General features: G+C 46.2%; 1 protein-coding gene across 1 annotated transcript in view; it reads right to left on the bottom strand.

The window, feature by feature from the left end:
• LOC134909180 (autoimmune regulator-like) overlaps positions 1-22189 on the bottom strand; it is a 154910-nt gene that overhangs the window by 80582 nt on the left and 52139 nt on the right. The window contains exons 3-5 of the mRNA XM_063915752.1: positions 11365-11505; positions 9757-9828; positions 4709-4816 (exon numbers count right to left, since the gene is read on the bottom strand). Of these exons, the coding sequence (XP_063771822.1) occupies positions 4709-4816; positions 9757-9828; positions 11365-11505 (321 nt within the window). The remainder of the gene's footprint in view (positions 1-4708; positions 4817-9756; positions 9829-11364; positions 11506-22189) is intronic.

Genomic DNA, 22189 nt, shown 5'->3' on the forward strand with positions numbered 1-22189 from the left:
CCGCCTTTTGTTTTTCTCCTTTCGCTTATATGCACATGGGGGGGTCATTCCTACCCGATAGCATGCTGCAGTTGTCCGCATTTAAATTTAAATTTAGCACAGCTACATTCAACTCGGAATGACCCCCATGGTTTTGCCCAACTGCTAACAAATTTACTGCTGCGATCAACTCGGAATTAGGCCCTATATTACTGACATTGGGCCTAATTCAGTAAGGATTGCAAATTCTGCTAATTAACAGAATTTGCAATCCGTCGGATCGCATGCTGGGGGCCGCCCATCGCAGGGCAAGGCCGCCCAGCATGCTGACTACCGCCTCCCCCCCTTGATGAAGCAGAAATTGCAATAAGATTGCATTGCAATTTCTGCTGCATCGCAGGAATTAGGGATGCCTCCTATTGATAGGAGCAGCAGCCAGGTAAAAGGAGGAGGCTGCATACAGAGACATCCTTCAGATTTTTGCTAGATTAATTCAGTGGCGCCCCCCAGAGGCCGGAGCCCCTAGGCAGCCACCTAAAGCTGCTTAATGGTAGAGCCGGCCCTGAGCCCACGCCTGTGTCTCCAGTCCTGCAGTATTGTGTGTGTGATCCGTCATGACACGTGTGTATGACGTCACATGCACAGAGAGAAGAGCAAGGAGTGCACAGAGAAATACATGAGGTCTTTATTGCAGTGTACTTTATTACAGTATTTTTGTTGATTTTGTATAACATCTGCCTATTTAAAATTCCAATCAGGCGAGGCGGATGGGGATGGACAGTGTTATATTAAGTACAGTGTATAACATCCGCCTGCTACAATCAGGGCGGGGGACAACGACACTGACTGATGTTATATCAATATGCATATACGCTGTATTTGAAGTACTACTGTGTATAGGCGATCAGGGTCTGCCTGCTACAATCAGTGGGGCAGTGATATATAATCAGTACAGTCACACTGACTGAGGGGTGTAATGATGCCCACACACGGTGCCATTCTCACATGCTATTTGATCTTTTTAGTTCAAATAGATTCGCGTCTAGTTCAAATAGCACTGTGTGTATTGTCCCTTGCGATGCGAAGCGCGCTTCCGTCTAGTCCTGGGGCCTAATCCAGACCTGATCGGTGTTGTGCAACTGATCAGGTCTGAACTGCGTATGCGCCGGCGCTGTAGTGCACCGGCGCATGCCAGACAGCTGACGACCGTCTCACCCCTGCAATCGCCTCTGACTGATTGATGTTATAGGGGCGCGGTCCTGGCAATGCAGGTGTGTCTGGACCGTGCGGGGGGCGGGCCGCGGCGGCTGCGTGACGTCACACGCAGCCATTGCGACCCTCACAGAGACGAGTAGCTCCCTGCCAGGGCGCACGAGCTGCGCAGGTAGGGAGCTACTCTTCAAGTACAAAAGCATCACTGCTGTGCGATACTTTTGTACTTGTGAGACGGGTCAAGGCCTGACATGCGGGGCGAAATAGCCCTGTACAGGGCGTCCCCCCGCATGTCTGTGTGACTGATCGTAGATGTGCTAAATTTAGCACATCTATGATCAGGTCTGAATTAGGCCCCATATCTGAAGGCAAAATAGTATGTGCAGGCAGCAGGCAGGTATTATTATACTACATCACATATTGGGGTCATTCCGACACGATCACAGCGTGCTTTCGCTCGCACAGCTGCGACCGGGTCACTACTGCGCATGTGCATCACTGCCCGGCGACGTAATAACAAAGGGAACGAAGAAAGCGATCGCAGCGGTGATCGCTTGAAGGTAGGCGGTGGGCGTTCCTGGGCGGCAACACAGCGTTCGGACCCGTTTTCTGGGAGTGGTAAGAAAAACGCAGGCGTGTTTGAAGAAACGCAGGCGTTTCCAGGCGGGTGTGTGACGTCAGAGCCAGGACCGAACAGGCTGAAAACGTTGCAGCTGCTAAGTATGTCTAGACCTACTTAGAAACTGCACAATTTTTTTTCCCATAGCAGGGCTGCACAAGCGAATGCAGCCTTGCTATGGGAAAAAAACCCAAACCCATAGGCGGAGTATAGCTGATCGCACTGGCTGCAAAAAGCAGCTACGTGCGATCAACTCGGAATGACCCCCTAGTACATTGTAGTGTATTTAAAATCAGATGTAGTTCAAATAGCACCGTGTGTACACTCCAAATCGCATAGCACACATTGTATACGCTCAAATCGCACCTAGCACAAATAGCACCGCGTGTACATTCCAAATCGCATAGCACACATTGTATACGCTGAAATCGCACCTAGCACAAATAGCACCGTGTGTACACTCCAAATCGCATAGCACACATTGTATACGCTCAAATCGCACCTAGCACAAATAACACCGTGTGTATACTCCAAATCGCATAGCACACGTATACGCTCAAATCGCACCTAGCACAAATAACACCGCGTGTATACTCCAAATCGCATAGCACACATTGTATACGCTCAAATCGCACTTAGCACAAATAGCACCGTGTGTACACTCCAAATTGCATAGCACACATTGTATACGCTCAAATCGCACCTAGCACAAATAGCACCGTGTGTACACTCCAAATCGCATAGCACACATTGTATACGCTCAAATCGCACCTAGCACAAATAGCCCCGTGTGTACACTCCAAATCGCATAGCACACATTGTATACGCTCAAATCGCACCTAGCACAAATAGTACCATGTGTATACTCCAAATCGCATAGCACACATTGTATACGCTCAAATCGCACCTAGCACAAATAGCACCATGTGTATACTCCAAATCGCATAGCACACATTGTATTCGCTGAAATCGCACCTAGCACAAATAGCACCATGTGTATACTCCAAATCGCATAGCACACATTGTATACGCTGAAATCGCACCTAGCACAAATAGCACCGCGTGTACACTCCAAATCGCATAGCACACATTGTATACGCTCAAATCGCACCTAGCACAAATAGCACCATGTGTATACTCCAAATCGCATAGCACACATTGTATACGCTGAAATCGCACCTAGCACAAATAGCACCGCGTGTACACTCCAAATCGCATAGCACACATTGTATACGCTCAAATCGCACCTAGCACAAATAGCACCGCGTGTACACTCCAAATCGCATAGCACACATTGTATACGCTGAAATCGCACCTAGCACAACTAGCACCATGTGTATACTCCAAATCGCATAGCACACATTGTATACGCTGAAATCGCACCTAGCACAAATAGCACCATGTGTATACTCCAAATCGCATAGCACACATTGTATACGCTGAAATCGCACCTAGCACAACTAGCACCATGTGTATACTCCAAATCGCATAGCACACATTGTATACGCTGAAATCGCACCTAGCACAAATAGCACCATGTGTATACTCCAAATCGCATAGCACACATTGTATACGCTGAAATCGCACCTAGCACAAATAGCACCATGTGTATACTCCAAATCGCATAGCACACATTGTATACGCTCAAATCGCACCTAGCACAAATAGCACCGCGTGTACACTCCAAATCGCATAGCACACATTGTATACGCTCAAATCGCACCTAGCACAAATAGCACCGCGTGTACACTCCAAATCGCATAGCACACATTGTATACGCTCAAATCGCACCTAGCACAAATAGCACCGCGTGTACACTCCAAATCGCATAGCACACATTGTATACGCTCAAATCGCACCTAGCACAAATAGCACCGCGTGTACACTCCAAATCGCATAGCACACATTGTATACGCTCAAATCGCACCTAGCACAAATAGCACCATGTGTATACTCCAAATCGCATAGCACACATTGTATACGCTCAAATCGCACCTAGCACAAATAGCACCGTGTGTACACTCCAAATCGCATAACACACATTGTATACGCTGAAATCGCACCTAGCACAAATAGCACCGTGTGTACACTCCAAATCGCATAGCACACATTGTATACGCTGAAATCGCACCTAGCACAAATAGTACCATGTGTATACTCCAAATCGCATAGCACACATTGTATACGCTGAAATCGCACCTAGCACAAATAGCACCATGTGTATACTCCAAATCGCATAGCACACATTGTATACGCTCAAATCGCACCTAGCACAAATAGCACCGTGTGTACACTCCAAATCGCATAGCACACATTGTATACGCTGAAATCGCACCTAGCACAAATAGCACCGCGTGTACACTCCAAATCGCATAGCACACATTGTATACGCTCAAATCGCACCTAGCACAAAAACGTGTGTGGGCACCATTATATTGGGTATTATAAAATACTTATATAAAATGCAGTCAGTGAGTGAGGGGGCGGGGAATAATGAGTATTTTAGGTGATGAGTAAGCCTGGGTCACTCATATACAATGAAGTCAGTGAGTGAGGGTGTAATGATGGGGTATGAGGACCTGATACATTCAGTGAGGGGAGCACTGATCTAAAATGCAGCAACTGAGTGGTGTAATAATGGAAATTAGAGCTTAGGCGACATGGTGCAATCAGTGTAGGGGAAAGTAATATATTGTAATAGAATATAAGGAGGAAAAACAACAAATAATGTAAGAGACATGAATCAGAAATGAAAATATAGTGCTAAGGATTGTTTGAGGGAGGGGGGCCCCAAATTGGGATCTTGCTAAGGGCCCCATGTGGTCTAAATCCACCTCTGACCTCAATCATATATTCCTTAGGTAAGATGTGGATATGGGTACAATATATTGGTGCTACCTGTGCTGGTCTTCCTGTCTTTCACTAATGGCTTGCTGATGGTACAGATCACAGGCTTCTCATCACTATGTTCACTGTTCCCCACTGAAGTTGGAGCTTTCTGAGCAGCTGTGGATAATTCGACACAAGACCATATAGATGCATAAATAGGTTTGGTATTCACAAAGTGCAAACCATGTACCCGGGTGCGATCATGCAATGCTAGGAATACGAGACGTATGTAGTCACTTATACATTCCACTCCGCTATTTTCATGCAAAGATTCAAACACTGTTCTACCTTCCAATAGCAATTGCTGGAGGAATGGCTCTGCTGAAGCCACCATTGAGTGTGGGTGGACATCCTCTTATATTTGGTGGTATATATCTATTCTCCATATAAATCACACATTCTCTCTGCAGGCCTGTTCAGGCCATGCATTATAGCGCTGAGCACGGTCCTGCTCACGCCTTCCACATTCCTCCCAACAGGTCCATTTTCTTAGGTAAACTTGGATTTCGGATCTCCATAAAAGTAAGAGTAGTCATAAGAATGAAATGCATTTTTTTGTCACAGCAATGCAACTGCAGTAGTTTCACAAATGTATTTCATTATTTTAATCTTTTAACCCATTACCCTAGCTGCTCTAACCTAAGAGCCCCAGGAAGAGTTCCAGTGCTTCTCAGCATGGGTCTGGTGCTGGCTGTCGTTTTATCATACGGACTTTATGCGCATTGTGCACATGCTTCGGCGGTAGCCATTCTAGGCTAAAGGCCCTCATTCCGAGTTGATCGCACGCTGCCACTTTTTGCAGCCCATGCGATCAACTATGGGGGAGTGTATTTTTGCATAGCAAGGCTGTGATCGCTTGTGCAGCCCTGCTATGCCAAAAAAGTTTTGTGCAGAACTAGACTAGGATAAGACTTACTTACCCTGTGCGATCACTTCAGCGTTGCAGGTCCCGGAACTGACGTCAGACCAGGCCCGGCGCTACCCGCTCAGCGAAGGGATGCAGTGCAGGGAGGCGCTGGGACGGAGAGGCGCTCCCCCTGCTCTGCATTCCTTCCCTGCTGCGCCGTCCTGTCCCCCCTGCTGCTGCTGCTGTGCCTGTCACTGTATGACAGGCACTGTCTGCGGCACCTGCATCATGAAAATCCTCCTCCCTCCCCTCACCTCACCTGTGTTACAGGACAGTGCTGTGCACGGGACAGAAGGGGGCAGAGCTAAGCGGGGCAGAAGGGGGCGGGGCTAAACGGGACAGAAGGGGGCGGAGCTACACGGACCAGGCTGCTGTAGTGTAGGGAGACTGGCTTAGGTAAGTGAAGTGTGAGAGGGAAATGTGTGTGTGTGTGTGTGTGTGTGTGTGTGTGTGTGTGTGTGTGTGTGTGTGTGTGTGTGTGTGTGTGTGTGTGTGTGTGCGTTTATGTGTGCTTTAAGGATGCTACTACTACAGGGGGGGCATTACGTGTAACGACGCTACTAATGGGGGCCATTGCGTGTAATGACGCTACTACTGGGGGGTCATTACGTATAAGGACGATACTACTACTTGGGGGCATTATGTATAGGACGCTACTATTACTGGGGGGGCATTACGTATAAGGATGCTACTACTGGGGGGGGGGGGCATTATGTATAAGGACGGTACTACTACTGGGGACGCATTACGTATAAGGACGCTTCTACTACTGGGGGTGCACTACGTATAAGGACGCTACTACAACTGGGGTAGGGGGCATTACGTATAAGGACGCTACTACTACTAGGGCGGAATTATGCCTATGGACGCTTCTACTACTGGGGGTGCACTACGTATAAGGACGCTACTACTACAAGGGGTTATTACGTATAAGGACGCTTCTACTACTGGGGGTGCACTACGTATAAGGACGCTACTACAACTGGGGGGGCATTACGTATAAGGACGCTACTGCTACTAGGGCGGAATTATGCATATGGACGCTTCTACTACTGGGGGTGCACTACGTATAAGGACGCTACTACAACTGGAGGGGTCATTATGTATAAGGACGCTACTACTACTAGGGGGAATTACGTATAAGGACGCTTCTACTACTGGGGGTGCACTACGTATAAGGACGCTACTACTACTGGGGGGGCATTACGCATAAGGATGCTACTACTACTGGGGGTGCACTACGTATAAGGACGCTACTACAACTGGAGGGGGCTTTACGTATAAGGACGCTACTACTACTAGGGGGAATTACGTATAAGGACGCTTCTACTACTGGGGGTGCACTACGTATAAGGATGCTACTACTACTGGGGGTGCACTACGTATAAGGATGCTACTACTACTGGGGGGGCATTATGTATAAGGATGCTACTACTACTGGGGGGCATTATGTATAAGGATGCTACTACTACTGGGGGGGCATTATGCATAAGGATGCTACTCCTACTGGGGAGCATTATGCATAAGGATGCTACTACTACTGGGGGGCATTATGCATAAGGACGCTACTACTACTGGGGGGCATTATGCATAAGGATGCTACTACTACTGGGGGGGCATTATGCATAAGGATGCTACTCCTACTGGGGGGCATTATGCATAAGGATGCTACTACTACTGGGGGGCATTATGCATAAGGATGCTACTACTATTGGGGGGGCATTATGCATAAGGATGCTACTACTACTGGGGGTGCATTATGCATAAGGATGCTACTCCTACTGGGGGGCATTATGCATAAGGATGCTACTACTACTGGGGGGCATTATGCATAAGGATGCTACTACTACTGGGGGGCATTATGCATAAGGATGCTACTACTATTGGGGGGGCATTATGCATAAGGATGCTACTACTACTGGGGGTGCACTATGTATAAGGACGCTACTACTACTGGGGGGCATGACATATAAGGACGCTACTACTACGGGTGGGGCATTACGTATAAGATGAATAAGATTGTGCTACATTGTGGCGTAATTTTGAATGGGGGTACTATTGTGTGGCCTTACTTGTGAGACCACACCCCTTTTCCCGCCGCGCGCCAAAGGAATATGGGAGGGCGCAAATTTATAGTTTGCAGGGGGGCGCCGAACACCCTAGCACCGGCCCTGCGTCAGACATCCGCCCTCCAACACGCGTGCATTCGGATCTCCACACCCCAAAAACGGTGAGTTGATGCCCGGATCCTCCTTTCTCCTGTCAATCTTCTTGCGGTCGCCCCTGCCACCACTTTCTTCATTGGAGGCGTTGCCGAGCAAAAACAAGCCTGCGCAATGTGCCTGCCGCGCATGCGCAGTTCCAACCCGATCGCACGGCTGCAAAGAAGCGCAGCGTGCGATCGGGTCGAAATGACCCCCAAAGTACGTTGTTGTTGTTGTTGTTGTTGTGTGCAAAAATGATTTTTCTCCATTTGAGTACCAGTGCAGACGTCATTGTCCATGTGGCACAAATGAGGTGAGGTTGTTAAATGATACATGTACACGGTAGTTCTATTTTTTCGCAAGTGTTACGGTGTCTTTATATGTATACCTAGCTGTTCTGAACATTGTTATATTATGCTAAACTCTTTTATCCACTAGTTGCATGTATTGAAATGCCTAATAAACAATTATAAAAATTATATATATATAAAATTATATATATATATATATATATATATATATATATCTATACCTATACACACACACACACATGTTCGAGTCACATTATTATGACCACCTACTACATTTGACGCCGGCAGCATGTAGCCCATGAAGTACGTCACGTGTTGTGCGCTGGCTTGGTGGGCATATAAGGTGAGAGATAGACCATCTGCACACATATCACTCGTTGCTGTTATGAGTAAAAGGGGCAATTTATCTGAGTTGCAAAAAGGGATGATTATCAGCTTTTGGGCCACGGGTGGCAGTATTTATGGAACAGCGCAGTTTGTGAACTGTTTGCGTGTTGCTGGGGTGAAGGTGTATCGTGACTGGACAAATGGCACCATTGCAAATAACTTACGCGGAAACTGCGGCTCACCACGTGCCACTGATGTGGGAGGTTAACTTTGGCTACAAAGGTGCATGAGAGCTGACTAACACGCTACAGTGGAGCGGATCACCGTCAAAATGAACCTGGAGGCTACCAGGCGTGCGTCTAAAACGACATTTCAGCCTGTCTAGCTGCTGTCCGTGCTGCACATGGCTGTTACTCTGGCCATTAGCTGGTGGTCATAATAATGTGACTCTACCATGTATTTTCAATTCTGTATATATTATGCTGCAATATTGTTGGTATGTAAACGCTCTTCCCTTTTTTCCACAAAACTTCAATCGTTGAATTATTTAGTATGATTGTAAAGGAAACTGGAAGCAGGCATCCAAGAAAAGAGCGGATGGCTTTTCCCTTTTCACAGGATTTGTGTCTGTGCCACCTAGTGTCAGGCTCGGGCAGGAACACCACGGGAACCAACTTACCCATCTAGAAGATCTCTAAAATAATCTAAAGGACATTGGGGGTCATTCCGAGTTGTTCGCTCGCTAGCTGCTTTTAGCAGCATTGCACATGCTAGGTCGCCGCCCTCTGGGAGTGTATCTTAGCTTAGCAGAATAGTGAACGAAAGATTAGCAATTCTGCTATTAAGTATTTCTTTGCAGTTTCTGAGTAGCTCCAGACCTACTCACAGATTGCGATCAGATCAGTCCGTTTAGTTCCTGGTTTAACGTCACATACACGCCCTGCGTTCGGCCAGCCACTCTCCTGTTTCTCTAGACCCTCCCGTGTTTTTCCCTGACACGCCTACGTTTTTTAGCAAACGCTGGGAAAACGCTGAGTTGCTGCCCAGAAACACCCACTTCCTGTCAATCACTCACCGATCAGCAGTGCGACTGAAAAGCGTCGCTCGAGGAACAGCAAAATTACTCAGTTTTTAGTAAAATAACTAAGCGCATGCGCGCTGCGTACAATAGGCATGCGCATTTAACAGCAAATCACAGCATAGCGAAAACCGGCAATGAGCAAACAACTCGGAATGACCCCCATTGTTTGTCATTCTCATGTGTAGGCCAAATAAACATTGGTAATCAGAACAACTTGCATTACTCACATTGCTTTTGTGACAACAGTGATGACCCCAACTTCTCTGTTTTCCGAGGTGGCTTCATTTTGGCTGGGGGTCCTACTGGAGGCAAAATGTTATGCAGCAGATCAGTTACCAGTATAATACTAATACTTCACTCCTCCTCCCTTCTTCTCCATTATGCTTTGGGGCCTATATGTGAAATCATATTTATGGGATATTTACCCCCAAAACACCTGTTTTTGGGGTCTACCCGTAAATATTAATTAACTCCTGAATGTATCTACGGTGGACTGCACCTTATATTCGTTCACAAAAGCAGCCCCAGAGAAACCCAGCGGGGCTGCTTGCTTAGTTCCAGAATATGCCAAGCTCCAGAATGTAAAGCATTCTCAGAACTTGGCCCCGATAGGTGACACATGCACAGTAGAGGAAGGTCCGGCGCAGCTCAATAATGAGACATTAATGCAATCAAAGATTCGTTATTGCAGCGATATGGAATATTTCATAACTGTGGCACAATGCAAAAAAACAATAACTATTGCCTTTCATCACATGACCAACTATCTCTCAGAATTTCAACATTGATGTTCCAAATTCTACCTCGAGTTTAACATGTCCAAAACAGGACTTATATTCCTTCGTCCATGAGTCACCAACTCCCCTCACCACCAATACCACTACAATTTCCTAAGTGTTCTTAGCCTACTGCCTTGGTGTCAGCCTTGCCTCTTCCCTCTGCTTCAGTCCTCACATCCCTTCTTTCCTCCAATCCTGCTGCTCCACCTTTGAAATATTGCAAAAACTTGTCCATTTCTTGGCCAAGATGCAACCAAAGTGCTTATCCATTCTCTTATCATCTCCAACCTCATTTACTGCAACCTACTGTATTAATATATTGGCCTAAACCATTGGTTCTTACTTCTGTCCACAGTAAGACTGACTTTCCTCTCTTGCCGCAGACATCTACAAGCTGGCCCCCTTCAGTCTTAAAGCAACCCTGATCACAACTGTCCTAACCTCACCCCACCTTTGCCCTTTTCCACTATATTGGTGCTGCTTACTGCAGCTGTGGGACAATCCCTTTGCTTGGATTCGTTGTATAATTCTCAGCACAGTTCCATGTACTGGTTGGTTCTAACTTCCTTTTGTTTGTCTTCAGCAGTAACTCCCATGCTACATATCAGGTACAATAATAAAGATTTATTAGTAGAACAACCTATCAATAATCTTTGTAATGACCATACTGCCCCACTCGATTACTGCGATCTGTAGATGAAGGACTTTTAGCTGTACCTAGAATCTACCGTAATTCATCTGGGGGTCGAGCTTTTAGTCATGCGGCTCCGACTCTATGGAACTCACTTCCCCGCACATTGCGAGAGGCCCCAACTATAGAATCCATCAAAAGTAGACTCAAGACTTTCCTGTTTACTCAAGCATTTCCATAATGTCCCTTTTAGCATCTTCATGCTTCTGTATTTTATGAAAATGTACTTCATTATTTTCTGTATTATATTATGCTATATATCTGTTAAGCGCCTTGAGTCCTATTGGAGAAAGAGCGCTATATAAATAAAATTATTATTATTATTATTATTATTAATTATTATTGTAATGTACAGGTTTCCCTACCAGTGCCAGAAAGGTTTACAGTGGATCCAGTGTCCTTTTCTCCAACAGCTTTTCTTTTTGCCAGTGGCTTTTTTTGATAGTCTGAGTGTTTGGCGGCAGGTGTACAGCGCCGAGCCTTGCGCTGGGATACGCTAGCAGCAGCTGAGGAGAGAGAGATGGGCTGATAAAAGCGGCAAGGCACCGTATAACGGGTAGAATTAACAAAAATAAAACTGTAAGAGAAATTCACTGATAACTGAAAAAAAACATCTCTCCACATACTGTTATTTTGTGTTGAGAAGAAAAATTAATTGTTTCTTATCACTCTACATCGCATCAGTTCAATGCAATATATAGCTTTGCTAAGTAGCAATTCATGTATACTCACCTTTCCAGCGATGCAATCCGGTATCCAGGGTTCCAGCGGGCTGTCTCCTCTGCGATGCGAAGTGCGTATATTTATTTAGACCTGATCATAGCAGCAAATTTGTTAGCAGTTGGGCAAAATCATGTGCACTGTCGGGGGGGGGGCAGATATAACATGTGCAGAAAGAGAGAGTTAGATTTGGGTGTGGTGTGTTCAAACTGAAATCTAAATTGCAGTGTAGAAATAAAGCAGCCAGTATTTACCCTGCACAGAAACAAAATAACTAGAGATGAGTGGGTTTGGTTCTCAGAGAGGCAGTATTTACCCTGCACAGAAACAAAATAACTAGAGATGAGTGGGTTTGGTTCTCATAGAGGCAGTATTTACCCTGCACAGAAACAAAATAACTAGAGATGAGTGGGTTTGGTTCCCCCGCCATTTTCACTCCGGCATTGGAGAGTGTAGAGAGAGGACATGTCTCCATCCTCAGTGTCCTGCATCAGTTCAGTGTTAGTATCTTGTGCTGCATCAGTCCAGTCACAGTGGTTGTGTCGTCTGCTGCCTTATGTCAAGTGATGCTGTATAAGTCCAGTCCAGTGGTGGTGTGTTGTACTGCATCAGTCCAGTGGTGGTGTGTTGTACTGCATCAGTCCAGTGGTGGTGTGTTGTACTGCATCAGTCCAGTGGTGCTGTGTTGTACTGCATCAGTCCAGTGGTGGTGTGTTGTACTGCATCAGTCCAGTGGTGGTGTCTTGTGCTGCATCAGTCCAGTCACAGTGGTGGTATGCTCTGCTGCCATATGTCCAGTGCTGCTGTATAAGTCCAGTCCATTGCAGTGGTGCTGTGTTATCCTGCATCAGTCCAGTGCTGGTGTCCCTGTGCTGCCGTATATGTCCAGTGATACTGCCGTATATGTCCATTGATACTGCCGTATATGTCCAGCGGTACTGTCGTATAATTCCAGTGATCCTGCCAAATAATTCCATTGAGCCTGCCGTATAATTCCAGTGGTACTGGCGTATAAGTCCAGTCAGTGATACTGCCGTATATGTCCAGTGATACTGCCGTATATGTCCATTGATACTGCCGTATATGTCCAGTGGTATTGCCGTATATGTCCAGTGATACTGCCGTATATGTCCAGTGATCCTGCCGTATAATTCCAGTGATCCTGCCGTATAATTCCAGTGGTACTGGCGTATAAGTCCAGTGATACTGCCATATAATTCCAGTGGTACTGGCGTATAAGTCCAGTCCAGTGATCCTGCTGTATATGTCCAGTGATCCTGCTGTATAATTCCAATGATCCTGCCGTATAATTCCAGTGGTACTGGCGTATAAGTCCAGTCAGTGATACTGCCGTATATGTCCAGTGATACTGCCGTATATGTCCATTGATACTGACGTATATGTCCAGTGGTATTGCCGTATATGTCCAGTGATACTGCCGTATATGTCCAGTGATCCTGCCGTATAATTCCAGTGATCCTGCCGTATAATTCCAGTGGTACTGGCGTATAAGTCCAGTGATACTGCCATATAATTCCAGTGGTACTGGCGTATAAGTCCAGTCCAGTGATCCTGCTGTATATGTCCAGTGATCCTGCCGTATAATTCCAATGATCCTGCCGTATAATTCCAGTGATCCTGCTGTATAAATCCAGTGATCCTGCCGTATAATTACAGTGGTACTGGTGTATAAATCCAGTCCAGTGATACTGCCGTATATGTCCAGTGATACTGCAGTATAATTCCATTGATATTGCCGTATATGTCCATTGATACTGCCGTATATATCCATTGATACTGCCGTATATGTCCAGCGGTACTGCCGTATAATTCCAGTGATCCTGCCGTATAATTCCAGTGATCCCGCTGTATAAATCCAGTGATCCTGCCGTATAATTCCAGTGATCCTGCCGTATAATTACAGTGGTACTGGTGTATAAATCCAGTCCAGTGATACTGCTGTATATGTCCATTGATACTGCCGTTTATGTCCAGTGATACTGCCGTATATGTTCATTGATACTGCCTTATATGTCCATTGATACTGCCGTATATGTCCAGTGATACTGCCGTATATGTCCAGTGATCCTGCCGTATAATTCCAGTGATAGTGCCGTATAATTCCAGTGGTACTGGCGTATAGGTCCAGTGGTACTGGCGTATAAGTCCAATGATCCTGCCGTATAATTCCAGTGATCCTGCCGTATATGTCCAGTGATACTGCCATATAATTCCAGTGATGCTGCCGTATATATATATATATATATATATATAGTCAAAGTCGAAAAATATTGCAGTACACACATCACGTACAAACTACACAAAGATGGCCTCCGTGCGGGTACTTGTTCTGCTGTGCGTGCACATATTCGCAATTTGCGTATGGTCGCTCCCGTGGTCCTGCGCATTAGCGCGTGGTATGAATATTTACGGTAGAGTTTGTGGACGCATGGAAAAGCTATCAAAACACATTACATATTTAATCCAAATAGTGCACAATGTACACATAGTCTCCCTGCACCACACCAGCAAGTTACAACAGTTTAAATGGTATCAGAACAAAGGGATTCACCTTTACAGGATAGGATGGGACAGAACAAGGTTATAAGGTGGTGTTTGGTATCCAGCTGTAGGGTATTTTAAGGGTAATATTCCGGTGTTGGTTTGCAGCAGATCGCACGTTCCTGCGAATAGTTATGTGCAGGAGCAGAATATAGATATAAACTGTATTTACTGTACATTAGGTATGCGGCGGGAACCCAGAGGTGACCACCCACAAGTGCATCTGGAACAGACATCGCCCACCTATTCAAACCAACCTATGACCTCTCTTGTACTGTAAATGACCATCCCTGTGTCCAATGGACAAAGAGATTACAGTATCCATTGTGTTAAGTTTTGGAAGATTGTATAAAAGGAGCCAGCTGCAGGCCTGGTCTCACACAGAAGACTCTAAAGGTTATCTATCTAGATGACTGAGGACCAGACTGGGTAGCGCGGCAAAAACCAAACACGTATGTACCATTGACTGTAGCCATTATTCTATTGTATTGTATTGTATTGCTTTGTGTATTGTAACCCCCTTTCAGTAATAATATGTTGTGGTGTCGGAACCCGGCAGTTTAAATGCAAACTGGTGTCGTGTTTTCCTTTCCCTGCTAAGTTTTAAAGTGTATTACTATCACATGCATAGCTGTAAAGGGTTCATGGTGTATCTTTGGGTGTGTACGCTCTGAGTGTATTTTGTACAGTCAGCGCAGCATTTGTACGTACACAGTACGGGGCTCTGTACGCTAATGGTGTAATAAGTATGTAGGTTGAGGATTAAGTGTAGCGGCCACAGCGGCTCCATTTAAAGTGTATGAAATGTCTTTTTAAAGTGTTGCTTTTAGTCCTGTATGTAAATCAGCATTTACAATTGGGGGCATCGTCCGGTTTCCACATGCTCACAGCCTAACACATAGGTTCTCAAACTCGGTCCTCAGGAGCCCACACAGTGCATATTTTGCAGGTAACCCAGCAGGGGCACAGGTGTATTAATTACTCACTGACACATTTTAAAAGGCCCACAGGTGCAGCTTATTATTTCACTTGTGATTCTGTGATGAGACCTGCAAAACATGCACTGTGTGGGCTCCTGAGGACCGAGTTTGAGAACCTGTGGCCTAACAGGTCATAGCAGACTTAATCTATCAGCAAAGGGCGGAAAGAAGTTATCCTACGTAACTTTGTCTTGGTCGATGGATACACTGAAAACCCTACTTGTGTGCTGATTAGATGGCGTCTGCTCTGTATGGTCTGCAGAGGTGCTGGTAGAACCCGTAAAACACAGGTAAAAAACTATTTAAAAATCTGTGAAATTTTTTGTTGGCGCCAAAAAGCGTACACAAAGGGCACACATACTTTGCATACCCTCTCACATTGTTGCTGCAAGATTCAGATTGCTAGATTCATTTAGATCTGTGTGAAACCGGATACATTTGTTGCTATATAGTTAAAACTGAAATAACAGTATTTTAAGGAAGTAAGTGTAAAGCACAACACGCAAGTCTGGCCCGGTCGTTAAAGGTTTATACAGAAAAAACTGGGTGTTGTGTTAAGTGAGCGATTATAGTTAGTATTGCTCACATTTATAGAGACTGTGGTTTGTTGAATTGCGGACGCACGATTTTGTAAACGTGTCTCGGACAAAGTACAGGACCGTGCACGCAGCATAAAAGACATGCACGGTCGCGTGTTTACGCAAAGTGCGTAAGAGTGCGGGCGTTAAGTACAAATTACACAATAGTGTCGTCTAGTTAAAAGGTGAGACAGTAGCCATGCTACAATAGCACAAAACTACCCGGTTTCTATAGCAGATTAGTATAAAACTTTTGTTTAAACTGTATTGCCTATGGGGGTAAAGCTGACAATCAGAACGAGTGAAAATTTTCTGTACAGAAAAACAAAGTATATTTGAATGAGTGAAAGCAGGAGTGAGTGAAGCTGAACCCAGGAACTGAAGTGGTGTAAGTGGCTGGAGTGGTAACACTGGGTTAGTAGAGGCCCGGTGGCATAGGGTTCGCTACCTTGCGTGATTAGAACTAAGTGGTCTAAGTGATCTGAAGTGGTCTAAGTGATGCCATACAACTAAGTGATCTGGAGTGGTCTAGGCTAAGTGGTCTACAGCAATCGTAGGGCATATAGATAACTAGTATCTATAGGCTGTGCTATTGCATCACATGTCCGTGTGTTCTGCACAGCACAACGTGATACCATTGTGTCATATGCGCTGTGGAAGAGCATACGCAGACGTGATTGTATAGACAAAGGGGTGTTTCTTTGATAACGTCGGGAAATCTCCCTGGTAGGCTTCACTGGAAAGGGTGAAGGATAGTTATCTAATTTCTCTGTTTTTCACCCTACAAACAATTCCAGTTGAAAGATACCGAAAAGGGATGTTTTGCTGCCTCTCTCAGGAAAATATTCCAACAGAACTTCCACCGAAAGAAATTACAGTGCTGTAAGGTCTGATAGGAGCCCTAAGTTGGGTACACCGCCTTCGCTATGGTGTATGGTAGTACCGGCCAACGTGGGCGAGAGCGAGTGGAAGGCGCTCGGAGATACTTCCAACGTCTACTTACATTGAGTATTTTGGTGTTTGTGGGAATTTTTTTTAGTTATTAAAAAGACCCACAAATATGGGAGCCAGTTGCTCAAGTGAGAGACGTTTGTGCAGGGTTCAGGCAGAAGAGTTAGGACCGAGAAGGTCAGAATTGCGGCCGAAAGGGTCAGCAAGGTTTATCATGTGTGAAAAATATGGTTCACACACAGAAGTTTTATGCAATGAATGGGTATGTATGACTGACAAAGATAGGGTACCATTCCCTAAGGTGGGCAGCTTTGAACCGGAGGTATTGCAGAACTTAAGGATAAGGATATGTCTGATAAAATCCAGAAAACAAAGGATTAGACATACAGATTGTTTAAATTTATGGCAGCAAGAGGGGGAGATGCAAAGGGAATTAGCTTGCGCAGCAGGTTCCAAACCTAGCGGGAAAACAATGGCGACCGCACCACCACCACCATATATTGTTGGGGAGAAAGTGGCTACAAGCAATTGTGCATTAGTACAGGATAAGAATGTGATTGATAAATGTACTAACGCTACCCCTTGCCAGCTGTATCCCATTTTTAATTTTACTCAGGATTGTGAGCAGGAAGATGATACCATCATGATATCGGCACTCTCTCTAGCAGCCACCATACAGGATACTCAGGTGGGCACGGCCCAACCATCAAGAGTTGTAGCAAGGCCCCCTAGTGGAGGGATAAGTGAGGTCATGTCCACAGGTAAGTACGGTACCATACATTATGCAGAAACTATAGCTCCCCACATTATAGAATCAAACCAGAAGGATGTAATTGAATTAAATCCTGTCAGGGTAATTGCAGTTCCCAATGGGAAAACTGACAATCAGGGAGTAACTCCCATCAGGAACATTGCCATGCATTGTCCCTGGTCCCGAGCTGAGTTAAGGTCAATTATGTCTGAATTTCCCGATCCCAGAAAAGATCTAGTCGGATGCCAGAGATTCATTAAAAAGTTAGGTAACGCCCATGAGCCTACAAATAAAGATTGGCGAACAGTGCTACGAGTGTGTTTACCCTCAAATATTGACACCACGAAATTCATATGACTAGACATGGGGCGATCGGGCACCAGTCAAATTGATACAATATTGATACGAGAGAACCAAAATCGGACAAATAGACACTCCAAAATTGGAAAGAAAAGAAAAAAACACCTGTTTTTTTACTTAAATAAATGACGTTGTCCTTGTTGGTGGTGCGCCCAGCACCAGAGAGTACATGTACTGGAAAGAGGGAGAGAGAGAAGGCTCTTGTGTGGGCGCACTCTTTAGAAAAAAAGGAAGATTCCTATGACATGTGAAAAGAAAAACTTAAAACATAGTTTTTAATGTTGACGTTTAAAACGAAATTACCCATATAACTGATCCATATGAAATGAGGATATGATGATTAAAGTCAGAGCCGGCCCTAACCAATATGATGCCCTAGGCAAGATTTTGGCTGGTGCCCCCTAGCACCGCCGCTAGTTCCGCCTCTGACCCTGCACCCCTTTCCCAGCACCATCACCCCCCCCCCCCCCCCCATAGCAGTCCTTTTTTTATTTTCCTACTCCATGTAATTTAAATAAGAACAGTGTGCACATTCGGCAGCACAGCCCAAAAAGGTATGTGCTTTTGCTGGCAAGGGGCAGGGCCACACAATAGTGCCCCCAATTCAAATTATACCTCACAGTAGTGCAACTTTATTCACAATTTATCATACGATAGTGTCCCTTATTCACATTACAGCACACAGTAGTACCAATTTACCTTATATACGTTACTTCTCACAGTAGTGCCCCTCATAAACTTCACACGTCAGATGCATACGCACGCCACTCACGCACACTTATCTTAATAAATAAAGACACAACAACCGTAATTGGCATGAAAGGGGTCAGCTTTTTATTTTGACTGAGAGGGAGGCCTATTAATACTAAAACTCAGAATGCAGACTTCCCTCTAACTAAGGTGGCGGGGAGAAGAACGGTTAAGCATGATAAAGAACTTAATAAGGGTGATACAAAATTATATGACGAAATAGAGCAATAAACATGTGTGTGTGAGGGGGCCTTCTGCCCCAGATGTTCCGGGATTGGCCTCCTGCCTCCATCCCAAGCAATAAAAACATATGTGTGTGAGGGGGCCTTCAGCCCCAGATGTTCCGGGATCGGCCTCCTGCCTCCATCCCAGACATCGGAAATCCAAAAATCCAAGGCCAGGGGTCGACCTTCTGCCACTACCCCTGCCCACCAACAGTTGTAGGGACGGAGGTACGCTCCACCCCTACGGGGTAAAAAATAGGGCCACCGGCCCCGATATCCACACATGTTCATGATCTATCATATGGGCCCACTAGGTACGGTGGTGCCCATCAATTAATAATAAGACTATAAAATTACCTAAAAGTTCACCCGAACTTAAAAAACAATACAATCCTTAAGTTAAACTAAAATAACCGTTCAGAAACCGGCCACCAAAAGCCGACACAAGCAACATCAGGGGAGCAACAAAAACCAACTCCCCAGGGCGGGCGGGTGGGTCACGGAAAAAACAGGAAAGAGACAGGCTGTCTTAGATCTGAACACTATATGTATGTCAGACCAGCCCCTATACCGAATCCAACCAATCACAATCCAGGCAGTTGTCCTTACGTTCCTCCCACAAAAACTGTAACCCCTTCCGTGCCAGAGTGATGCATTAAGAGGCGTGCCGCATACCCATCCGGTGAGTTTATGTTGCTTCCGGCCACATTCGTGACCTACGCAGTCTTAAACTTCACACGTCAGATGCATACGCACGCCACTCACGCACACTTATCTTAATAAATAAAGACACAACAACCGTAATTGGCATGAAAGGGGTCAGCTTTTTATTTTGACTGAGAGGGAGGCCTATTAATACTAAAACTCAGAATGCAGACTTCCCTCTCTAACTAAGGTGGCGGGGAGAAGAACGGTTAAGCATGATAAAGAACTTAATAAGGGTGATACAAAATTATATGATGAAATAGAGCAATAAACATGTGTGTGTGAGGGGGCCTTCTGCCCCAGATGTTCCGGGATTGGCCTCCTGCCTCCATCCCAAGCAATAAAAACATATGTGTGTGAGGGGGCCTTCTGCCCCAGATGTTCCGGGATCGGCCTCCTGCCTCCATCCCAGACATCGGAAATCCAAAAATCCAAGGCCAGGGGTCGACCTTCTGCCACTACCCCTGCTCACCAACAGTTGTAGGGACGGAGGTACGCTCCGCCCCTACGGGGTAAAAAATAGGGCCACCGGCCCCGATATCCACACATGTTCATGATCTATCATATGGGCCCACTAGGTACGGTGGTGCCCATCAATTAATAAGACTATAAAATTACCTAAAAGTTCACCCGAACTTAAAAAACAATACAATCCTTAAGTTAAACTAAAATAACCGTTCAGAAACCGGCCAACTGCCAGGTTACCAACCTGCCACCGCCACCTGAACCAAAACCTAACACAACTAAACAAAGCAGAACACTAAAGAAAACAGAATACAAAACTAAAAAGACCTCAATCACATAAAGCGCGGATCTAGCTGCCTGCCTGCATGGTACTGAGGTTAAGAAATGAAATATATGGAGAAAATGGGTAACCTAACATGCATCCCTAACGGGGGGGGTGGGGGGTAGGGGTAGGGGTCGCCCAATTTGACTTGAGGCAAAAACGCAAAACTTCGTCAGCCGGCAACAGCCGTAATTAAAACCAACGATAAAACAAAAATTCCTCAAGGCCCCCGCAGTCGCAAAGTGCAACTGCGACGAGCAGCTAATCCTCAAAAGGGGCGCACTGGGAGGAAAAGGCCTGATACAGCGTTTGACTGCACCAGACCTCCACCTACCCAGTGCTCGGACTTCGACTTCGGACCAACCCGCCGCAGCGGCTGCTGAAGCAGCGCCGATGCGGAAAGAGTGAGTCCCATAGTCGGCCGGAGATAGACCCATGTATAGAATACAACGCCCCAAAACCGACCGGAATGGAAATCTGGTCAACAGGGAACTGTCACTAGGACGAGCAACCCGGGAGGCATTGGAGGCCGTACAGACCAAGAAGACTGGGCCGCGATAACTGGACAAATGCCCCGCACCCGAGCCCGACCCACTCGAACCCACAGCCTCCTGCCGACTACGTCCGTCTTGGAGCGCTGAATCCTACACCACAAACCGTCGGGGCGTGCGACTTCGTGGGCCGCCAGCATGGGCGAGGCAGAAGTCCGAGAGACGGACACCAGCTCATCCACCCTGAACGCCCCGTGGAAGGCCCTAGTAAAGGCCGCCATGACGAGGCGAACCACGTATCCCCGTATTGTATCCCCACATCCTCGTATCGTGAGAGCTGAATCCTACACCACAACCGTCGGGGCGTACGTCGACGGCTTCTATTGACTGAGAGGAAGGCCTATTAAATCTAAACTTGGATGAAAAACGCCCTCCCTAAGGAAGGGATGGTTGAAATATTTATCACACATAGCATAAAGCAGACAGCACATGAAAAGAAAACATCTCAAAATTATAATTGAAATAATAACCTAAATGTAGGAGGGCCTTCTGCCCAGATGTTCCGGGATCGGCCTTCTGCCACCATCCGTGAGGGCGTGCTGCCCAGATGTTCAGGGATCGGCCTTCTGCCAGCATCCATGAGGGCGTGCTGCCCAGATGTTCAGGGATCGGCCTTCTGCCACCATCCCTGACCATCCCGAATCCAATGCAACTATGGGCCATCTGCCTTGGCCCCTCTCCAGAGAGTAGTGACTCCACCGCTCCCAAGCAGCCAGATAAGCCGTGAAATATGCAGGAGCCAAAGACCTGTGGGCTAAATCCTCCAATCCGCACACAGAAGTAGGACAGAAGACCCCTTGGCTTACAGCTGCAGGAGCCAACTGCTTAAACCACTACCAGTCGCCGCGAGAAAGGGTATCATCAACTTCGTGGCGCGCGGCTGGGACATGCTGGGCTCGCAACATAATGTCGGTCACCCAGCATAGCAAGAATATCTGCACAAAGACCTGCAGTACCGACAAGGATGTGGATTCCTGCCTGATGATGGCAAAAAAACTACGAACAAATTAGTCGCACCAGAAGACCACCTGTTTATTACGCAGGGCATAGCGCCAGAGCTCCCATGCAAGTGTGTCTCGAAGCGCTCGCTAATCGCAAGCACCAGAGGCGTCCGAGAAAAGCTCCAGGGAGATGCCAGACATGACTGCCTCCCACCCAATACAAACGCCGCTGAAACAAACCAGAAATTCCTCCATGGAACGTAAATCCCGCCGAATGTCGAGGGACAATCTGAGAAAAGGATGCGGGCGTCGAATTCCAACTGTCGGCCG

This window comes from Pseudophryne corroboree, chromosome 4 (genome assembly GCF_028390025.1).
Source record: "Pseudophryne corroboree isolate aPseCor3 chromosome 4, aPseCor3.hap2, whole genome shotgun sequence".
In the NCBI taxonomy this organism is placed as follows: Eukaryota; Metazoa; Chordata; class Amphibia; order Anura; family Myobatrachidae; genus Pseudophryne; species Pseudophryne corroboree.